The sequence below is a fragment of the Patiria miniata genome, unplaced genomic scaffold (genome assembly GCF_015706575.1).
Source record: "Patiria miniata isolate m_02_andy unplaced genomic scaffold, ASM1570657v1 HiC_scaffold_1, whole genome shotgun sequence".
NCBI classification, from domain to species: domain Eukaryota; kingdom Metazoa; phylum Echinodermata; class Asteroidea; order Valvatida; family Asterinidae; genus Patiria; species Patiria miniata.
The window spans coordinates 32,973,361-32,997,116 of NW_024037047.1; the positions used below are offsets into that span (position 1 = coordinate 32,973,361).

At 40.6% G+C, this 23,756-nt stretch overlaps 1 protein-coding gene across 1 annotated transcript in view; it reads right to left on the reverse strand.

Moving 5' to 3' along the window:
• LOC119733039 overlaps nt 1–23,756 on the reverse strand; it is a 149,281-nt gene that overhangs the window by 28,147 nt on the left and 97,378 nt on the right. Inside the window, 20 exon segments of the mRNA XM_038206623.1 lie at nt 283–552; nt 1,051–1,755; nt 2,649–2,829; nt 3,834–3,940; nt 4,434–4,632; nt 5,479–5,669; nt 6,946–7,063; nt 10,089–10,177; nt 11,427–11,651; nt 12,109–12,268; nt 13,154–13,332; nt 13,459–13,579; nt 13,983–14,229; nt 16,506–16,686; nt 18,921–19,158; nt 19,816–19,943; nt 20,048–20,214; nt 21,591–21,771; nt 22,751–22,921; nt 23,318–23,412. Of these exon segments, the coding sequence (XP_038062551.1) occupies nt 283–552; nt 1,051–1,755; nt 2,649–2,829; nt 3,834–3,940; nt 4,434–4,632; nt 5,479–5,669; nt 6,946–7,063; nt 10,089–10,177; nt 11,427–11,651; nt 12,109–12,268; nt 13,154–13,332; nt 13,459–13,579; nt 13,983–14,229; nt 16,506–16,686; nt 18,921–19,158; nt 19,816–19,943; nt 20,048–20,214; nt 21,591–21,771; nt 22,751–22,921; nt 23,318–23,412 (3,953 nt within the window).

Here is a 23,756-nt window from a genome sequence, read left to right on the forward strand (position 1 = left end):
AAATGTTTGTTGAGAAGAACGAGCATTAGACAACAGCTAACATTTAAGTCATCGTGCCCTGGCCATCATCAATCTCCTCATTAGACGCCTGAGCCTACTGACTCGAATGTTGAGGCAATACTTCAGCAATGCATTTCTTGTTTTGGTACTGGTATAATTAAATTATTTCTGGTCTAGACATTTTTTTTTCTCAAGCTACTAGCCATCTAATCTAGTTGACTTTAACCTAAAATTCGAACCCATAAACAGAAGACTATCGACATTCACTCTGTCAATACATACCTGTGTGATGGACAGTTTCTTTTATCGGCATCCCTTGTCCAAAGCCCTTCCAACTTGCTGATATCCTATCAGTCTCCTTCTGGTAAGTCAGATCAAAGCCCACTAGGAGGCCATCATAGACCTGGCCGGGTATCAAGGGATCACGCTTGACGGTGATTCCATCAGATCTGACTGTGACAGCCAGGCCCAGGGCATTAGTAGCCCGCACCAGGGTGTTGTAGGTCTCACCATCTGTCATTCGAATGTCTGTGTTGGTGTCTGAGGTTCGCTCTACGTCAAACATAAATCCATGCAGACGCGGAAATTAAAATTAGATTTATAACCCGGAAGTTACATGCCCTTAAACAACCATATATCCTCCCATTTAACATCCATTTTCATCTGAATGTTACACTTTGTGTTAAGCAAAATAAAGCATTTTCTTTCTATGCATACATACAATGAATGAGTGAAGAAAATGGCTTAAGATCTAAAGTCGGGCCATATAGAGACATGGCTATATTTGATAGTCATTCAAAAACTAGACAAAATGACTTCGTGGATGGCATGTTCTTTCATCACATTTATTAAAAATAAAGTAATATTGGGGTAATGGTAAAACAGCACAAGAAATAATATATTTTGTACATGTCGTCGGTCGCACTATGATGTGACGTATAGTGTGCACAAAGTCCATAGACGCCACTTCATGGTACACCCGACGATGTATACCAAAATGGTCTTTAAGCAAAAAGTGTGTCTAGTTCAATGGCAAAGTCGTGTTATTACCTTGAACATTGGTAAATGGTTGAATCTCTTGTCCATCAATTCTGAAGATGGCCCATTCATACTTCCTCATCGGACATGGATCCCCGCTGAAATCCCAGGATGCACTCATCTCATTCAGTGAGGTCTGGAAGTCTGAGTCTTCCAAGTCTACATCGGTGACTCCATCTTTCACCTGGAATGGTCTGAGTGGTGGAAGTCCAGCACTGAACCGGCTGACATAGATGCCATTGGATACTGCAGTGCTGGTCAGGCCGGCTTCATTGTAGCCTCTAACTGTGGCAAAGACTCTACGGACACTGCTCAGATCAATGTTGGTAATAAGCTCTGAGGTCTGGTCCTTGGACACCTCATAGAAAGGTTTGATCTGAGACCTTCCTGGTGTGGTGCCAAGGGCAACCTCATACTTTGTGATCTGAGTGTCTTCGTCAGTAAACGGCTGCCATAGGATCTGCATTTGGGTAAGCGATTCCAGACACTCCCCGTCCAAGCTCAAGCATTCCTCATCGTTTGTGCACTCCCATTCTGGCAGCTCGATAGGATCACTGAAGTTGAAGCTATGCACACCCGATAGCTCCACTACAAGGCCGTATGCTGGAGGTGTATCGTCAATCTCAATAGGACCAGAGAATGCCATCGTGCTTTGGTTGACAGCGTTGAAGGCCTCCACAGTGACATAGTAGACTTTGTTGTGAATCAGATTCAGATCTGTCAGCAAAGTTAGTTATATTAGCTCATTCATTTGAGACATAACCATAAAAACAATATAACATCTTTGGGGTCGGGTTATTCTGAAAGTTGCGTTCCCCATGCTATTTTCAAGTTTTATCCCGAAAAAAAATAGATTCCTTTCCTAAATTTCAATTTGTTTTCTAGCACAACAAAAATTATTCACTTTTAAATGAGACATCGTCCAAAAAAAACCCAAAACAAAACAAACCAGCCCTTGTTTTATAGTCATTGAATTATTACTTTACAATTTAAAATTAATGGCTGCCTGAAAAGAATTTCATTTGGCAGGGTAGGCTGGTTTCTGCCCCATATTCAGTATCTGTAATGTACTGATCGGAAGGCAGTCTGCTTGTAAAGTAGATGTTTGTGCCGAAAAACACAATCTTTTTTTAAAGCGATACTGACATCCACAAATAAAATAAATTTTGAATGAAATAAAAACATACAAGTTGAAAGCGAGAAAAAAGAATGGAATTTATTGAAGAGCACGGGGAATATAGACTTTAAGTGATTTGGAAGCGTCAACAACCAACTTTCAGTGGTATTTTAGTGAACGCAATCACGCGTCTGGTCTCAAGTCAATAATAAACCCATTGATGAATCCAGTCATATGTAGCTGGGGATAGATAACCGCAAAGGAATGCCTTGTCACAGAATATTTAAATAGCTTGTAACTTGGTTCTGGGTGACTTATGAGGACTTGAGATGGCTCAAACTACACCACTGACATTCAGCATTCATGGGAATTAGGGGACAATCAATAACAATAATTTGAAAAAAAAACTGTGATGGATGAAAGCACTTTCTTGGAGATACCCTCAGAAAGCTTCCATTGTTCAAATGTTTAGTTTCAAATGTCTGTTGCTCACTTGCTGTAACACTGTAGTGAGTGAGGTAGCCAGGCAGATCATCAGACTGAAACACGTCATTTTGTCCCTGAGATGTCCCAACCAGAAAAACCACATGATCAATGCCAGACTCAGCATCCAAGAAACCAGTCCAACTACACAAGAGGGCGCTATTGGCATGGATGAAGGCAGGACACTGAACCTGAATGGTAATGACAGACAGGAAAAGACAGCCGTAAGTTGGATGATAAAAAGGGAAACTGGCCAACACAGTCTGTACCAAAGCAAAACAAAGCTGAACAAACATTTACAAAAAAAGGGGGATCAAGTTCTGCATTTTTTTTTAATAGCCGACATCTTTTTTCTCCACCAAAGTTTTTGTGACATTTGTACGATGTCAAAGTTGACTAGTTTACACTATGTACCATGATTTTCCAACCAATGCTGCCTATGCAGTGGTGTATGTATTCCAATGCAGTCATGCATATGAAATAAACTACGGAACCAGACTAATAGCTCAGGATAGATAGAGGGCTCTATGGGCTCCATGCGCCAACATAAGAGAGCGCATTTTTACCACTGTTTGAGAGCCTCGTGTACGGGACACACAGTATGTGCGTACTGTACTGCACTGGTTCATGCGCGAAGTACGCACGACTTCCTGAATGAGCCAAAGCGATTAGCCACAGCGTCTTCACGTGAGCATCAGGCGTTGTCAGCGTGCGGGTGCGTTCAAATTTGTCTTGAGATGGTCTCTCAGACTAATCCCCGCCCCCAATAACCTTCAATTATTCATAATACACAGTGGATGGACCGAGAACCAGTCTAGGTCTCGCCCAACTCTCGATCTTTTTCTGGCCGTTAAAAGGGTACTTGTGCACGAAGCCCAAAGCGACATGCTCATTCGTAAAACAGCCAGACTATTTGAGAATGCCTACTGAGTCTGTGTTCTGGTTTGTTATGCATTTATATACGTATACACAGCAATGTTAGATTTTTTCACGACTGGATTGTTGATAACGCGGAAATCAGGGGATCTTCGGGAAAGTTGCATATCTGCATGATAATAATTTGGCAGTTTCATTTGTTAATGCTTGTAAATAGTGTACATTACCTTTAGTGTGCAGCATCTTAATGTTAACTGTGGGATCCTGTATTAGGCTGTGGTTTTGATTGTCATAAGCAAGAGAGTTGATTAATCCATACCTGTCCAACAGTAGGTGGAGTATTATCTACGGTCAAGCTGGTGGCATAGATAGTTCTCCGTAACCCAACACTGTTGACTGCTTGAACTCTCAAAATATTGGGCACTCCTAGAACAAACAAATATCTAATGAAATTAATGAGCATAATATCGTTGTCATGTGTCTACAAAAGCATGACGTCTGACAGCACAAGAATTTTTTTTTATTTAGTCATTTACTACAATTATTTATCCAAGGTGTTTGATACGAAGTAGAAACTGGTTATCATTGGGGCCCTGCATACATTCCCAAATAGTAAATCCAATGAAATCATAGTAAAAGTATGACACAAAAATATTGCAGACAGCACAATCATTATACATCATTAAAAAGAAAATGATAAGGCGGACTCGAAGAAAACTATAGGCATAATACAATAAAACTATAATACAATATAAAGCATAAACAACTTGATTTTGGGATTGGCGAAAACACACACACAAACAATTGTTAAAAAAATATAGCATAAATGTTCATCTGGCTCCAAATTACTTTGGCAACCACTTTTAGGTTTCAAGCCAGCCGAATGATTTGACAACAAACAAGAACTGTCCAATTGTACCTAGGTCAGCAGGAGTCATCAGCGCTGATGGAATGTAGGATTTATTAGTTGCAGTCACAGGGAAGACATCTTCATTCCCAGGGTACCGACCCATGGAGAAATAAGTAGTCATGATGTCACTTTCTCCTTCATTCACATCCCACATGGCATCGATGGAGTCTGTGTTAGACTGATACAGGTGAAGTCCACCGTCTAAACTCTGTTAATACAGCAAAAACAAGCCATGACTGAATATGAACCTTGGACACTTTTAATGTGTCATACGGAAAGCCAAGCCAATGTACCCTTCTCTTAAATAAGTTAATAAAGGAACTGAACTGTAGTAAACTCTAAAAAGCTGTCCACATAAACTACATTTTCAAGTCGGGGCGTGCAGTTAGTTCAGTCAATGGATCCTGTATGGATCTCTCATGAGTGGTGGCAAAGCATCATTTATATTTATTGTTAATGCAAAGAGACCGTAGTCTATAGAGCATGATAAGTGACTTGGCTTCCCAGGTACACTTTTTTTAAGAGAAACCAACTGTTGCAGGCAAAAATGTATTACTGGGTTTGTGCACATTCAGATGACAATTAGTTGTGTGTGCATGTACTTTGCATAACACAAACGGGAAACTGTTAATCCAAGTGGTGTGTCCATCCTACTGGAGCTCCTGAGCGTTGTTGAAGTAAAAGTAAAGTAAAGTCTGTCACGAGCCAATGTGGCTCATCAGGTCGGCGTTTATCTCCGGTTTCAGTAGCACAAAACGAATGGGAACATTTTTCTTCCCCCTGGATGGGATGCCAGTCTATCGCAGGTTACTCCCCGCTAATGCCAGTACCCCTTTATACTCCTGGGTGGAGAGAGGCAAGTGGGGTGAAGTGGCTTGCCCAAGGACACCACATATGACTAGGAGACAGATTTGAACCCCTGACCCTCTGAACATGAGTAGCTAACCCTAACCAATAGGCAACATTCCTCCTGTTGAAGCACTCTGTAGTAAAGTGAGAATGTTGCTTAGAATGTTGGATTTCTGCTAAACGACAGCTAACATAATCCACTTACCAGGTCCAAACTTGCATCATACAGGCCCAGGTCGGTGATCATAATCTCTGGTGGAGTGATGTCCACTGTGAAGCCATTGGAGGTGGATTCTAAGACATTGTCTGCATTGGTGATGGCTCGTAGTGTGCTGTAGTAAGACACTCCATGCTGGAGGGGCAGAGGGGACTGGGCCTTGCCTTTACCTGCCAATCCTATAATATAAGAAATAGACATTATGACACTGCATGTCCCAGCATCAGCATCACATATTTTAACAAGCTATATACAATCGCATTCTGTATCATAATGTTGGATGACTTAATTATGTAGGCATGTATTTGTATATTGTCCCTTTTCATGATTCAAATAAATAAAAAAGCAAGTTGTAATTGATTTCAAGCTGAAATATCCAACCAATCTGCATGGCCACACGTACCCTGGAAATAAAACAAAACTTTTAAACAAGTACTATCTGAAGATAATTTGATTCCCACAATTTTTATTCTCAACTTAAAATGGAAAATTCCCATCAACCTTCAGTACTCTTAATGTTGTCATACCTACATTAAGATATGGGCCAATCAAGGCACAGAGTCACCATACAATCACAATGGTCCCCCATGCATTGTGTAAGCTATTGTACAAAACGACAGGTCCATATGACAATTGCTCCGAACAAGAGAAGGCACAAATCATTATTTTTGTGCGGCTTGGAAGATGAATTAAAAATCTTCACTGCTCTTTCAGTCAACTTTATCTTAGTGTCAACATTCAACTATATTTAGCCGAGGGCTAACCCTGTATAATTGATCCTTAGCAGACGACATCATCACTAGACCCTACACTGAGGGAAAGGGGAAGGGGAGGGGGGTTGTGAACAAACCATCCCACCTTCGCTTTTCCCACCCAATGTTTTTTAGTCTATTTTTTCATCCTACCTCACAATGTAAAAAGGCTGTGGACATTGCATGCACACCAAACATCCTTCATAATAGAAATTATCACATGTCAACCCTTCAGGGAGTTACGTGACAGGGATTAGCCTGTCAAAATTTTACCAAGCGACAATATTCCTCCAATTTCACAATTGAAAGCCTTTCAATATTTGTTTTATAGTACCGACATATAAATCCTTATCATTTGATAAACAATGAAATTCTATTTCGATACAAAATTGGTGGGAAATGTATTTCTCTCTTCCAAACCACCCCTTCACAAAACAATTGAACCCAACTCTGTCTGTTGCGCTGGCTCTTGGGAACAGTACGCGCAACGCTCAATGTGCACACCACCATGCATTTGCACACAAATACCGCGCCATGGAACAAGGATGATCCTAACTGTTGAATAGTAAATCCCATTCACCATGGGAGAATGTGAATGTTCGAGCCCCGGCGTGAATGGGAGCAATAACGAATGCCAAATGATGTGAGTTCCGCTAATCAAATGACAAGGATCTGTATGTCAGTTATATAATGGCAACCATACCTTGCACATCGTCATCATTTTCAGGCACTATCCCATCAGAGGTCATAGGTTGGATGTCCTCACCCCCAGGCGATGTACCCACTGCCCATTCATAGTGAGAGATGCCATGCAATTTGCTCTGTAGTTAACAAATATATATATCACTCTTTTTTTGTAGATAATTCCCTCATTGTTGCATACTACTGTTAACTCTGCAATTATTAATAAAAAATAGTTTCTGAGCAAAATCAGTTTTGGCGTTTAAAAATCGACAATTTTTATGTACAACTAAGATAATAATTATTTCCTGAAACCACTAGAACCATATATAGTTACTGCATATAGTTACTCACACAAGCCATGCAGATTTCCACATTATTTTCCTTTTTTTATCATGATTTCTTGCTTTCCATAATACTGATATTGTTAAACTAATCCATGAAAAATCAGTTCACTGAAGCTTAGTTCACATCATGAGGGATCAAGAGAGTATTATTAGTTATGCATTATACAATACAGGGCGCTAGCCATTCGCTTGGATTTATTTCCCACGATACAATGTACCTTATGGCCCACCCGCGTTACGTGAGAGTGGGGAGGCGGGTGGGCACTCTACGGTAAGTTAGGCCGTGTCCGAAATGGGCTTCCAGAGCTACGGCTACGTCTATTGTCAGCGCGTCCCCGCGTATTTTCAATGGGCGCGGACCTAGACCTAGCTCTAGACAGTTGATTCGGATGCAGCCTTAGTCTCAGGTCCGAGACGCTCCTTGTGTTTCTATTCAACGAGCGCACAATCAACCCAAAACCATTATCACGCACCATCGCTGATATAGAGGGCGCGATTCGATGATGATGAGCCAGTCGTCTAGGTAAATGAACACACCTGTAGACCTTGACGATGGAGGACACTGCATGGCTAGCGTCTTAACAATTCTGATGAAGACTTGAGGGGCCGTGGACAAGCCAAAAGGAGGGGCTTGGAATTCGTACGTGGTGCCTTCGTAGCAAAACCGAAGGAGACTGGCGTGGTCTGGGTGGATCTAAACATGTAAATACGCGTCCGAGATCGGGCACCACAACTGTGTGTCCTTCTTGGGTGCCAGAAAGAACATTGAACGGAACCCGGAGAAGGTCCTTCTCGGGTTTGTACAACTCTGATAACGTTCTTTGTTAACAATACCGCTATTTCATCTTCAAGTGCTTGGGATTTGTGTGAATTGCCGGGCGGTCAAGTCGGGTGGACATGTGTGTCCACCCGTAAACTCCAGGAGGTAGCTGACTGAGATGGTGGCGAGTACCCACTGGTCGAAAGTGATTTGGTCCAAGGACCCGGCGAAATGGGTTAAATGGGCTCCCACAGGTCCTGTGATGGGTTGTTGGTGAGTCACCTCCGCCAGCCGAACCGCTGCCGTAGGCGGCAGTTGAGGCTGACGGGCTGGAGGTGGCCCGTGGATTTGCAGGGCGTCAAGCGGTGGAACGAAAACCACGGCTTGACGGCTGTGGCTGAGGACAACTGGGTCTGGACGGCTGGGAGGCTTATAAGGCTCAAGGCTCATAAGGGGGCGACGAGCCCGGATCAGCCGCGGTAGTCTAGCTGCTCGGAGAAGGCTGACAAGGTTTCAGACGAGTTGTAAATTGCTTGAAGTAAGGCTTTGTCCTTATGAGAAGATTTATGTCGTTTGTGGCCGACAGAGCTGTCAATGGACATATCTGTCAACTTGCATTTCTTCTTCTTTTTTGGAGAAGCATCAGCTTCAGATTGTAAAGAGACTCCAGAAGCAGCCTGGAACTCTGATGTTAATAAACCACTCAGAGAAACCAAAAGCTGGGGTGAGCAAAGTTGAATCACGGCCCGAGCAGACGGGGTCCTGGCAACTGGATCACTGGGTATTGGGGCCGTGGATCAGCTGGGTATTGTAGGACGCGTCGCGTGGCCGTCCATCGGCTCCTCGCGGGCGTCACCTGGGTGAATCTTTGAGGTGTTCCTGTTTTCTGAAATCACCAACGACTTCTTCTTTGGGGCCCCGTGGATGACATAACTTCAGAACAGGGGAAAAACGCCCGTATAAAATGATCAGGATGTAACGAAAACTGCCGGTTAGATAGCGACATTCGTGTTGAATAAAAAACACCAAGTATTCGTTGCAATGGGTCAGTATGGCTTTGAAATAACGAAACTGCCGGTTAATAACGGCGTTTGTTGTGAAGGTAAAAGCGTGGGGGGTTTGCTAAGTAGCAACATTTCATGCTGATGGGTCGGTAACTTGTAGCGTAGGTAAGGGGTGAGTGGCTTGCAACTCGTGCGACGGTCGCCCCGTGTAAAGTCTCACACGTTTGCAGCAATGCAGCTGTGTGACAACGGAACTGTCGGATAAATAACAGGGTATCGCCGGATTAAATAACGGCATCCGTTTTGAAGACTAAGACACCAAATATTCGGTGCAGTGTGAGGGATGTGCTAAGTAGCGAAACATCACACTGATGGGTCGGTAAGAAGTGGGAGAGTGGCTTGCAACTCGTGCAACGCTCCCCTGTGCTAAGCCTTGTCCGTTCGGTACAGCCTGAGTGACTTTCAGCCTGTAGAAAGCCTCACTCGCTCGGTACGGCGTGAGTTACTTGCATTATGTGCGAAAACTCATGTCAAATAATGGTCGGGTAAATGTGGGAAGTGGGTACCTTGCAACCTATCAAAGCCTCGCTAGTTGGGTACGGCGTGAGTTACTTGCAGCCTGTGCGGCGCCTCCGTCAGGCACACAGTCTCGTCAAGATCGTGTAACGGGAGTGAGCGACCGCTCCCGAAATGTACCAGTAATGACTAAGAAATATCACGAAGAAAACGTTAGAAAACCAAATTTCACAAAATCTCGCGCAACTTGTAGAAATAGCAACAGATGACAAAATAGTTGAATAAAAACCATAAACTAAGCTATAATGAATGGCTGAGGAGATTAAGAATGAGCAAATCGAGAGCTCTGAAAATATACGTCTTTCCCGCAGCGCCGCTTAGAGAAAAGAGGAAGTATAGCGGCCGGGCCGCAAGGTACCGTACTTTGGGTAATAAAACTGAGCGAATGGCTAGCATCCTCTAGGAAAAAAAATGAACATAGTAATACTCTACGGGTAAGTAGAGCGCAGTAGAACTGAAATTAAGAGAAAGGTTTTACCTCAAAGTCATCAAACCAGATGGAGACTGTTGTTTTCTCTTGTTGTGCATCTACATCCTGTACCATACGTGGGCCATCAGTTACATAACCTACCAAAAGCAAAGTGGGCAGAGGGAATTGTATAATGTACCCAAAACAAACTACTCCAAAGCTGTGAACTTTACTAAATCTGCAAAAATCTTAAGCTATTCGTACAAGTAAACCAAACTGATGGGAATGTCAGACGCATAACTGAACTGTAAGGCCAAATTGCAACGTCTAGGTCCTTAAAAAGCTAGCAAATGAGCAGATCATTTGCAGCTATCCAAAAAGTAACTGAAAAAAATATTATTGAAAAGCTTACTTGGTTTAAATTATTCTTTCTGGCAAGCTCTCATTTTGAAGAAAACAATACAAGAAGGCCATTTCCAACAACGCGTCAAGTGATGCATTGTTGGAAATTTCCATTAGTAGTTGGTTTTGTAATGCAGCGCATCCATGAATGGGTGCCCGCATTATTGACACGACGCACACCCCCGCACGGTTGCTATTATTCATCTGTTAAACAAAACATGACTCCGCAAATTTTGAATTGAGAACGAGATCAAAGAATATAATGAAAGAAATATAATCAAAGAAATATACAACATTCACAGAGCTAAAACTTAATCAGGTTAGTTGTATAGATTTTGAGTACTTTATTTGCTTACAACGAAAAAATGCACCAATGGCAAATGGTCTATCATATCTATAAGCAATCAAAGTCAGATACATCATGTACATGGCCTGGTTGATTTTGAGCAGATACATGTATGGTTAAGAGTAACAATATGTTGGGACAACTTTTAAAAGTCCAAACAATAGGAATAGAAGAAGGGAATAATAAGGTCCACAGAAGTAGAGTACAACCAGACCGGGTGTGTGTTTGTGTGTCTGATTGCCTCTTCGTGCTTCAAACTTAATGATGAAGCAATTTGCTCCTACCTACTGAAAGTAGGCTGCAGAAAGTAATTCTTTGCACCAGGGCCAGAAAACAATATGAATCTATGCAAAAACTTACAATTGATCGAGTGCACTAGGTTCAATTCTAGCACGCTGCCACGTAGCAAGCAACCAATTGTTGTATTGGCTCATGAGCGACGATCAAACAACGTGTAACAGATTTTTGTTGTATTTCCTTTTAATTTTTTTTTTTATATATGCGTGCAACGAGGATTTATTTTTTGGCCGGATTCCACATTAAAAATCAAAAATTCCGGCTAGCTGGAAAACTGGTATCCCTACATGGCAATAAGCCTATTTACAAGCCCTGAGAGTGATCATATCACATTTTGCTAAATTGTAATATGAAAAACCAACCTGTCTGATCTTCCTCCACCACTCTGATTGGTGAGGAGCAAATGACGTCACTGAATGCTCCTGCACCATTCTGACTCTTGACACACACGTAGTAGACGGGCTGACAATCCACAGTGAATACCTCTTCACTGCATGTTGATATGTTGGTCAATTGCAGATTCAGGTCTGATAGGATACCCTCGCTCTTTGGGCCCAGGGAGGAGAAAGTTTGGATATCTTCAAAATCTAGAACAAAATATCAAAATATCAGACAACCATCCTCATAATTCCATACACAAGAATCGTAAGTCCTTCAGTTTTAAGTCTATTATATTCTACTGAGCTATGACAAAAGGCATTTGTTTGTTTGTAATTCATCTCCTGTTACTAATGATTTTACTTGTGATGGACATGAGATATGACATATGAAGGACTCAACTACAACTCTGCTTACTCTATGATGATCATCACATCAACCACAAGGAAAACGTGACTGTGTCCAACCTTTTAGACACATTGTATCTTTTTTGGACACGCAATTAATTATCCCAAATAGCTACGGTACACTTAGAACAGTGATCAATTAACAAAATGGATATATATATAACAGCTCATCGTCTCCAACTGGAGCCATATTCAGCCAGTGTATCTAGCTTGTTGAACACAAAGCTAACTGTACATGCACACAAAAAGTAATACTGACTTGGAGCAGTTCCCACTGCCACCCAGTAGCTCTTGATGCCACTCTGTCCATCGACAGCCAGCCAGGAGGCTTGGATAGTGCTGAGACTGTTCTGATACAAATATCCATTGATGACTTCTTCCACTTCTCCATCCAGATTGCCTCCACGGACATATCTCATCTTTAATCAAAATCAAATGGATCAAAATCTTTTACATACTACAAAGTTACATTAGTATGTAAGACTCTAGTCAATTGAAATGATAATCATCACTTCCAATGGTTGTCTCTTGTGTCGGGACTAATGACAAGGTTTCACCGTCCTGACAATTACAGTTGATTGAAACTTAACTATAGTCATAATCTACAAATTAAGTCAATTAGCTTGAACAGAACTTCAAAAAGCAATGTACATTAGTTTTTTACACCAACATTCCAACATGTGAAAGGCAAAGGTCAAATGCGTCCAATGTCCCGAAAATGTCCTAGGACAATTAATATTGGCAACCTTCGTCTTCTGACCTTCAACGATGCAACTTTCTTGTTCTATCACTCATTAAAAATATAGTGTGTCCGAACTAGAAAACGGATTCATTTAGAACTCGTTAAGATAATGGCCGATCCAGTTTTGTTGTAAATAATGAGAGTATATAGAAGTTTTCTCAATTGTTAAAAGACCCTTTTCTCTAAATCAAATAAATCTAGATATTAAATCATAATTAAATGATAAATGCCTATAGTGCTTTCCATCGTATCAACCCTTGTTCTTTTTGCCACAAGACCACGTGGCAGCCGATATCAGCGCACATTCGGTCCATTATCCTCCCACGTATCCATACATACTCATGGGCGGAGAGAGGCAATTGTAGTTAAGGGTCTTTCCCAAGGGCAAAAACACGACGTTCCTGGCAGGAATCGAATCCACGCACCATCGTACATGAGGCAAACACAGAAACCACTGGACCATAACCACTGGCCCATGACATTCTGCTTCCACTATCTTAACTCTACACACTAAAACGTGCACTTTCTAAATACACATCATTATTATCTTAACTCTACTCACCAAAGGAGGGCTAGGGTCCACCTTGATACCACTGGTTTCATGAGAAGCAACTAGTTTGGCCTGGTTCCTGGCCTTGACTCGCGTCACATACAGGGCCCCTGGTTGCAGTGTCAGCCCATCTTGTACATGGGATTGAGCCGTGATGTCAGTAATCAGTTCAAAGCTATTCGGGTTTTTATCTGGAAACACAAGAAAACAAAAAGGAAATGCCATACTATGTTACAGCCACTCATCTTGGTGTAAAATCAAATAGGAATAGTGGTTAACTGCAATGTTTTTACTGGATCTCAGAAAGCAGGACTTACCCAATGGAAAGATCTTGTGTTTGTTTCCTTCTTTCATCTCATAGATTGCCAACTCAAAGGACTCGATGCCAGACTCATCATCAAAGTAGTCCCAATGTACAGCAAGATGGTCAGAATGCGACTAGGGAGATAATGGAAGAATACAACTACATAAAGAAACCTCAAATTTTAAAAATGTGCATTATATGAAGGTTTCTACTTCAGTAATGGACCATCATTACCATGGTTTGTATGTGCTCACTAACATAAGGAAGAACTGTTTAGTCCAGGAAAGAAGAATTCACTTGCAATTACGATTGTGCAACTCACCTGCAAGTCAGTATTCAACTCACCTGCAAGACCAATCACCAGCCAGTCTTCAATGGTTTTGGTGTCAGACCCATCAAGACTTCATTTACTACATCATTAAATTTCAAATCTAATCAATACACAAACATCCCATTTCCTAAAATTTGTAGCAAGAACCCCTTCATTCAAGTATTTATATGATTCACACCTGGACCTACAAGATCACGTTAACTCACCTGGAAGTCAGCATCTTGACCCATCACCAGCCCATCTCCTAGTGTTCTCAGTATTGGAGGTGACAGGTCTATCAAGAACCCATTTGTCGGAGTATCAATGTGATTCAGTGCCTGGTTGATGGTGCGTAGGTTGACATAGACCTGGTCCTTGTGATACAGATGGAAGTGATGCCACTCAATGGAGGCTGTCTCACTTCCCACTGCCTCTGTCTCATGGATGACCTCGAACTCATTTGTGTGATTTGTACTACACAAGGTGAATAGAATGAAATTATCAAAATGAAAAATTCCTCATTTCTTAAACAAAACCTAATTTCTCGCCACAGAAAGATATTAATATGTGGTGCTTATATACCGAAGTCTCAAAGCACTCAGCAAGTATTACCCCTTTTCATGAGATCAGTTTTCTTCAGGAGCTCAAGATCAGTCCAAATTGGTCTGTACCCTCACATGTACCCGTTTGTACTGTGGAGAGAGGCTATTGCAGTAATGTCACAGCTGTAATGACTCGACTCAAGTCTGACTCTAGTCACAATTGTTGGTGCCTCGACTCGATTCGAGTCCCAACTGGTAACTGACTCATCGGAAGACTCGACTCGACTTGAGTCAAGGCTAATAACACTTGAGTCTTCAAAGAAGTGTTCAAATGTATTAGCAGTGACTTACGATACAAAGGCGTTAATGTTTACATGCAAACTTTGCGTTACCGTCAAGTTGTGGCTGCTTATCTTGTACAAATATACGTTGCATCATACGGACTCTTTAACAGTCCCATCTCATACTTTAATGCTGCCCTGGAATCAAACTTTAAATGCGTTCAAAATTGCAAAATTTCTGTCATGCTTTCAAACATAATTATATATTTTCTATGTCAGAAACAATTTCGTATGTTGCAATTTGGTTTTGATCTTATTAGCGTAAACATTATTCCAGACCCAAAGCCAAACCAGAGCTAAAACCGAAGTTTCACTCTTTGTAAACTATTACATAAATATTTGGTAGAACCGTCCAGCAGGAACTGTGTATTGGATACCTGCAGAATATTTTAAGTCCTTGATGTTCGTTACAAACTGGTGCCTTGTGTTCAATCTACCATTCTATAATTAATGAGATGGGTTTTCAAAATCGGTGACTCGAATTTACTCAAGCATAAATTTGACTCGACTCGACTTGACAACACACTGTGACTCGACTCGACTCAACCTAATAACTCGCCTCGACTTGAGTCACTTCCTTGAAATAACTTGAAAATAATTCAGTGGCTTGTTTTTATAAAACTCTAAGTTTATAAAACTCATTGCACATGAGTCAGACACCCTAGCAATTGGACCACAGCACTCCAACCAGTTATATCGCAACAATTTCTGCTAAAAGTGTATCTACACATCTATCACATAAGTAGCCAGTACAATTCAAAAATTTCCTCAAAAAAACCCCAACTTTTGTATTCAATATCAAAGAACAGTAACTTCTGTAATAGTGGTGCGGCATGGGGACAGAATTGTGCATTTTGTGATAAAAGCATGGTTCTTCATGCCATGGCGATTTTTTTCGGATATGGAGGAATTTCATATCTGACCCCAGGTAAACCTTTGAATACTCTATTTATACCTATTGTTCTTGAAAATATAACTTTCCTATGAACTAAGTCTTTGTAAAATCTTCATGCAATGTAAATATTGAGCAAATGCAAAAAAAAATACAATTGACCTTCGATGACCTTCCAGAGGTCAATGACATTTGTATTAACTGCACTAACTCTGTTTATAGTTATTTATACGATATACCCTTAAAACCACAATGTTGTGTCAAGCCCCAAGTCATTATGTTAAGTGGCTGATGCTATGGAAAGAAATTCATATATAGGGAATCTCATATCTGACCTCTGATGGCCTTCAATGGTTCAATGAACTTTGCGCATCCTATTTAATTTATAGATATTAAGAGGATTAACTATTCAAAACACCACTTTTTATAACCCATATCTAAATTTGGGGTATTCTTGCCATGATATGAATTTTCAGATATGTAGACATTTCATATTTGACCTCTGACGACCTTTGCGAGGTCAATAAACTTTGTGTATTCTGATTACCGTTATTTATCATGTTTAATCTTCCAAATGCCATTTTTCATGACCGAAGTCTTATTAGAGCAAAATAAGTGTATTTTCGTAATTATTCTACAACGCGTCATGAAGTCAGACCCCAATGATTTTTTTTTGCATGACCTCCAATCTCAATTTTCCTATATATGAGGGCAGACGCAAACGAGTTAATACTGCTTGACATATGCAAATTTTCCACTACAAAACAGACCCACAGATTCTTTTACCACTCCAGGTCGCCAGAGGTCAAATATGAAATGCTTCCATATCTGAAAAATGTTTCATATGGCATGAAGAACCAACATGGGAGGTTTCATGCTTTTATCGCAATTTGTACAATACTTTAGCATATTGTGGCTATGCTGCACCACTTTAACATTAAATGGAAGTACAAATTATTTCAAGCAAATGTTAACCTGTCATCACGCTTGCGATAGACTGTAACCTGGTAGTCTTCGATACCAGACTCAGGATCTGAGAATCCTTGCCACTGAGCCTCCACCGTAGCTGGCTTTGAGGAGAAGTCTAGATCTGTAGGTCCCTGTAGTAAGCCATCATAGACACTACCTTGTATCGGGGGAGTCAGATCCACAGACACTGAGGAGATAAAAGATACAATGATGTAAATACCAATAACTGAGGAGACGTCCAAAATGTTCTGGCAGTAAGCCATCATAGACACTGCCTTGTATCGGTGGAGTCAGATCCACAGTCACTGAGGATAACAATATATGACCCATATGACTGGTTATATTAATATGATGACAATGGGTTGTGTCTGAAATGGACAAATTTGTTTGCAACTATGGCTATTCATCGTTGTGACAATGTAAACAAAATCCACAAATTAAATGTTTTCGACACTGCCACAGTGAGGATATATATATATTTCTTTTATGGGCTGAGTTCACCTATTTTTGCGAGGATAGAGGATTGAGATAAAAATGAGGATTATGATGATTGTAATTTGAAAATGATGATGGCAAAACCATATTACAGAGACGTCTTTACATAGCGAGTCTAAAACGAGATGTAGCAGCCAAACAACCTTTCCTTTCCAGAGAAACCCAAATCGTATTCCTTGTTCTTTTGTTTACGCTTGACTGGATTTTTGTTGTGAGATTAGGGCAAAGCTTGCATAAAGGATTGTCAAAATCTGTTTATGCCATTTTTGTCACCTTCTTGGTATGTGTCATAAGATAGCAAGTGGCCCAGCTTGGAATTCAAGTCGTTTTATTTATAATTAGCTGTACCTCTGAAGTAGGGAGTCCAAATGAAATGGGATAAAGACCAATGTGTAGAGTATACAAATATTGAATGCTTCGAGTGGTGTAGTAAAACTAGCCTCCCAAGGTGATCCATGGTTATATTACCGACATACAGATCCTTGTCATTTGATTGGTGGAACTCACATCACGTGACATTCGTTATTGCTCCCATTCATGCCGCGGCTCAAAAAGTACTATCCACCCATGGGGAATGGGAAATACTATTCAACAGTTAGGATCATGACGCGGTATTTGTGTGCAAATGCATGCTGGTGTGTGCGTTCAGCGTTGCGCGTAGCGCGTATTGTTCCAAAGAGCCAGCGCTACAGCGTTGGGTTCAATCATTTTCGTAAAAGGGTGGTTTGCAAGAGAGTAATACATTTTCCTCCAGTTTTGTATAGAAAAAAAGTTCAAATATATCAAATGACAAGGAACTATATGTCAGTTATATAAAACAAATATTGAGTGGCTTTAAATTGTGAAATGGGAGGAATATTATCGCTCGGTAAAATCCAGACTTTTCCATTTCACTCGGCTTCGCCTCGTGAAATGGAAAAGTCCAGATTTTACCTTGCGATAATATTCCTCCCATTCCACGCTGAGCCACTCAATATTTGTATAACATTCTATTTTCCCGAGGCGAAGCCGAGGGAAAATAGAATGATCCATGGATCACCGAGGGAGGCTAGTTTTACTTTACCACGAGATAAAGCATTCAATATTTGTTTTATAACACTTCACCCACAGATTCTGCTTAATTGTAGTATTTAAATTATTTAAATCTGAACACAGCTGAAATAAACTTCAATTTCAATACAAAATTGGTGGAAAATGTATTTCTCTCTTAAAAACTACCCCTTCACGAAATGTTTGAACCCAAGTCTGCGGCGCACTCTCTTTGGAATAATACGCGCTACGCACAACGCGCAACGCGCACACCAGCATGCATTTGCACACAAATACCGCGCCGTGGAAATAGTACTTTGGTTGCTAATGGTATAGTACTTTGGTTGCTATGCGCATAGTACTTTTGGCCGTGCACAGAAAGATAGCAAAATTAGAAAGTAACATGTGACTCGCTCTCGGCCAATCAAGACACAGAAAATGTGGGTGAGGTGTTATAATATTTACTACACCTTTAGACTATATAGATAAGTTTTGAAAAGAGAGAGTGTTAGTATTTTTTAATATCTATGGATTGATTGAAACATTTTTTGAGACACCCTGTGTCAGCAGATTTAGATTGCCAGTAAACTGAAAAGTTAAATAGTAATTGCTACACATTAGAGCATAATTTTGATGATGCTAATATTGAATATTGGTGATGATGAACATTAACAGACAGTTATGATGACAATGGTGTATATGATAATCTGACTGCAATATAGTGATGACAATGATTATAATTGTAATTTTAAAGATAATGATAGTGATGATAATGATAGTGATGAAGTGGTAACAACTGTGACTGTAACAACGATGGCCATCACAATGATGACAATGATGATTTAATGACGATGAGAATAATTACAATTGTGACAATGTATTGACAATGACACTCACCTCCATCTGATGAAGCCGACACGTTGAGTTTATCATATCCACCATGGAAGGCTGTAAGTGTTGAGTAGTACATCTCCCCGTGCTGTAAGGTCACGTAGCCAGAGCAGGCGCCGTGTTCTTGACGAGACACTTTCACAAAGTCAATCACGTTAGTCAGGCCAGGCTGGGTCCCCACCGCCCATAGGTAGAAGAAGATCCCAGACTCAGGGTCAAACCAGTTGTGCCAATTGGCACAAATCTAACCAACAATGCAAGGAAGTAAAACAAAAATTAGACGTAATCCACTAATCAAGTAAAACTAAGCTTTCCTTTATGGCAGATACAGTATGTAATTTTTTGTAAGAGCATGGCATTTTTTTTTGTCCGGACTCACGTTCAAATAAATCTCTCTCTAATTATTTGCACTTCCTTTAGCATTAGTGTGTATCCTCTTACTATGGCAGTGAGAACATAAGGCATGCAGTTGTGCCTTATAATAATAAAGAAACAGTCCCAACTGTTAATTCACAGATAAGGCATTCTTATAAAGGTAGTATCAATGAACTCTATCCAATTACACCAACCAGCAGACCCCGGCAGGCTTAGTGGTCGAGTGGTGAGACGTCTACATTAGTAAGCAGGAGGTCGTATGGGTTCCAGTCGTGGGTTCATGTCTTCACCAGTAAGCAGGAGGTCGTGAGTCCAAGTCCCATCTGGGTAAGCTTGTGATTTTTTTCGCGCAAGCCCCAGGAGAACACCGAGTATACAGTGATATAAATACGTTGGCAATTAGCCATGTTAGCAAAACCAAATATAAAACTGTATACATCTCCATCGCCTTCAGCTTCAGTTGGGTGAATATGAATACTCTATAATTGTTCAACAGTATCATTCACTCAGAGAGTCAGTCCATTACCTCATTTCTGTCTTTGGTGAACACGAGATCTTCACCGGCGTAGGGTCCATCAAACAAGTCTCCTGCGACTGGCGGAGTGTCGTCTACGAGAATTGGCTCATCAGCATGGACTATGGTGCGTAGGTCAACTAAAAAAAGACAAAGACATGTATTAACATAAACAAACATTATCATCAAGTTAATTTGTGTACATCTATTATGGTAGTGTTTAACCTTGTGAAAGTTTTCTTACCATTGTTGACTGCTCTGACTTTAACCCAGCAGGGTATGCCATTGGGTATCTTGAAGTCCATGTAGAGCTGTTCAGCCAAGACATGAGCCTCCCAATCACGCAGTGATTTATCCCTGGGTGTCCTGCCTGCTGCTAGGTGATACTCCACCAGATTGGACTCAGGATCGCTGCTCGATTTCAAACAAAGAAAGTTAAAAATGTTATTATTATAGACTCCAGCAAAATAATCCCTTTTAAACCGGCCTCAGGTCGGCCGCCGACTTGTTTGCGCTGTGACGGAACCGTTGGCATCAAGCAGAATAATAATAATAAGGTAAACAAACTGTGAATTCGTTTGATCTTCTTGGAACAAGCGGAATCTCGACACAAAATAATCGTAACCATGCTCATGTCCCCCATACGCAAAGATCCATGATGATTCCATGGCATAGACAGTCATGAGACTTCTTCAACAATAATGGAATAAGTATGTGCTTGGCCGGTTCGGCTTGGGCCATTATCAGCGCGCATTCCCCTGATATGGTACTAAACATATCTTGTTATCGCATTGAACACCTTTGATTCAAAAAGTCGAAACAAGTCAGAAATTATAAATTTCCAACTTTTTTGTTTAACCTTTATCCTTCATGTTTTTTTTAAACACCCCGCCCGCTATGGTGTGGTATGTGCCTCTCGCGAGTAGTGGGAAGCAATCTTCTTAAATGGCGCGTATTGCGAGATTTGGCACAGAACGCAGAGCACTGGTGTAGTGTGCTGATTGGCTACACAATGAAAAAGATGATCTTTATTCGAGCACGAGTTTAAGACATCGTGCCGCACGGTGTCGTAAATAAACACAGATCGACTGTGATTGATTCCCAAAAGTCGGACACGTCATAGAAGTTGAAATGTTCCTACTCTTACAACTGCTGATTTGTTTTTAGCTCCGACTGATTCCGATCGTCTTAGTGTCATAGCAATTACACTCGGGCAACAACAATTTGGTGACTAATATGTTTCCGACAATCGTGGCTCAGGCGCAGTTTGATCCTGAAAAGTTAGTCGCCGACTGATCTGTGTCTTTACAGAGTCGACTTGAGGGCAGCTGAACACTGCCAAAGAGAGAGATTTTATGACAAACTTTCGAAAGCCACAGCCACAGTAATTGGTTGCAGCTGTCGTTTGTTTATTGCCTAATGTAAGAACAAAACCTTAACCGGCTTTTTTTTTTTAAACTATAGACGGATTTAAACCAACAACCTTCTGCATAGTGCAAAATAAATACACCATGTCATGATTTTTTTTGACTACTTTATCTTTGGGTTGGCGTGAGTGAACAATTTTCATTTCAGTTCAGCTTTCAAACGTAAGAAATACTCTTTTAAAGATGAACAGCGCAAGGTGTGAACATTTAATTCAACTCGTTCTTCTCAGTACCACACAGAACTACATGTCAAAATAAAGAGATACACATTTATAGTACTATCAACAATTCCTGACTGATTGATTCACCACTGGACTAATCTTCAAGTTTTGTTACAAGTTGAAAAAAAAAGTAACTCACGTTGCATTGACCTTCAATCCAATTACACCACTGGACGAGTCATAGGTAATGTCATCGATGCTGTAAATGATGGGCGGAGTATTGTCAATAATCAGAGGGGTGCTGTGACACACAGTGAGTGCCATAGGACCGCCAAACTCTACCTTGTTGAGAGCACGTACAGTGATGTAATACGCACCATCTGTTGAGCAACATAATTTGCATTACACAATATGTGACCCATCTTGAAATCAAGTCCGAATCGTTGAAACTTCAAAAAGTCTCCCATTTATCTTGGACTGCAGTTGGGCATTTTGTTTGTGAGATATTAATATAGCTGACCATTGGTAATAACTTTATTGGCAGATGTGATTTTGTTCCTTTTTTATATAAACAAATGCTGGATTCATGAAGATACCTTTATAAGTTAAAATAAATTTGTTCTGATTGTAGGAAAACTATTTTTGGCAGTGTACCAGTGATTCAGTGATTTTAGTCTTAATCGGGGTGAAGCGCCCCATTTATCAGCAAAGAAGAATTTACACATTACCAAACAGTCACCTAAACTTCTCGTGGAATGAATATTTCAAGAACTTTTATTGTGAGATAAAACTTTGCGAAGTGTGACAACATGCCCTCAGCCACAATTACTAGCAGAGTTCCGAAGTGTTTCGAATATTCCAGTTCACACGCAAAGATTAAGCGTGTGAAGACATTAGCACACGAATTAGAGCAAACCAGAACAAAGACAGCTGACGTCAGGCTTCGATACCCTATTATCTCTCTCATGTTCCAGCACTTGGGAACGAAGGACAAAGTACTGGGCAGATTGAAGTTAACATGCGAGTCCTCCGATGGGTTCATTCTGACTCATCAAACAAAAGAGCATGCATTTGGGATCAACATAGAACACGCAATGGAACCCCTTTGGGAGATAGCTTCACTTTACCACTCATAACAGTCAATAGTTGTATCCTATCATGTTCCACTGAAGAATGCCTAATACTATGGAAAACAACAAGTCCCCAGATGGGGCCACTCTGACTCATCAAACAGATGAGCAGGAGGATCAATATAGAACACTTAATTGAACCCCTTGGTTGAATAGTTTCACTATACCACTGAAAGCAGTCACTACCTGTATTCCATCATGGTCAATTAGATAATTGATGCAGATGTACCTGGCAGATTGACATTGACAACAAGACCCTGATGAGTCCACTCAGACTCATCAAACAGATGAGCATGAGGATCAATATGCATGCTGACATCATCATCACAGACAGCGTTACCAATGGACCAGGTGTAGCCATGGATACCAGTCTCATTGTCATGGATACCTTCCCAGTTGGCTGTAAAGAAATGAGAATGCTACTTAGGAAGATGTCAGTCAAGACAAGGTTCAGCTGTCGAGACATGTCTGGTAGTAAAGTACAGTGCTGTGGTGACACTGTGTTTGTAGGGCCAAATTTCTTGGCTGTGCTTAATGAGCCACTAAGAAACATTAAAAAGAGCTATAAGGTTGTACCAAGAGAGCACAGGCATTATCCCTCTCTGATGAGACTGCTCCCATACCTAGCGGTCATAATGTTACTGCTCCAGGCAAATATGACGGGGACATTTGTTTCTCATGTTATTTTTATAAATTGTCAAATTAGCGACGTGAAAACTATACACCATGTTATTATTAAGCTATTACGATATAACAAGTGCGCCTTTTTTTCCTATGAGGTACCATCCATCCTTACCTGCCATGAAGGTATTGCTTCTTGTATACAGCATGTCAACAAGTTCCTCATGGCCATTAAACACTGTCATAGAACCAGGACCATCTGTAATATAGCTGTAATCAAGTCATAAGATATCGAATGTCAGAGTAAATGTCACAAAATACAACTGAATTCATGACTAGATTTGCGTTCATTGATGTGACATACACAAGACTGCATTGACCAGGCAGAAGGTACAAATGAACATTCAAATTTCGGAAAAGTTATCAACCTGTCAAAAAGCAAATTAAAAAAAAAAATTGTCATGAAAGGAAGTCCCTTTAAGAAGTCAATGCAGAGTGGCACACAAAACAGGATTAGTTAATACTCAAAACTGACTATTTAAAAAAAAAAAAAAAAGTTTCAAATTGTATGAAATTATATAATGGTTTCAAATTAGTCAATTCATTTCTGGTAT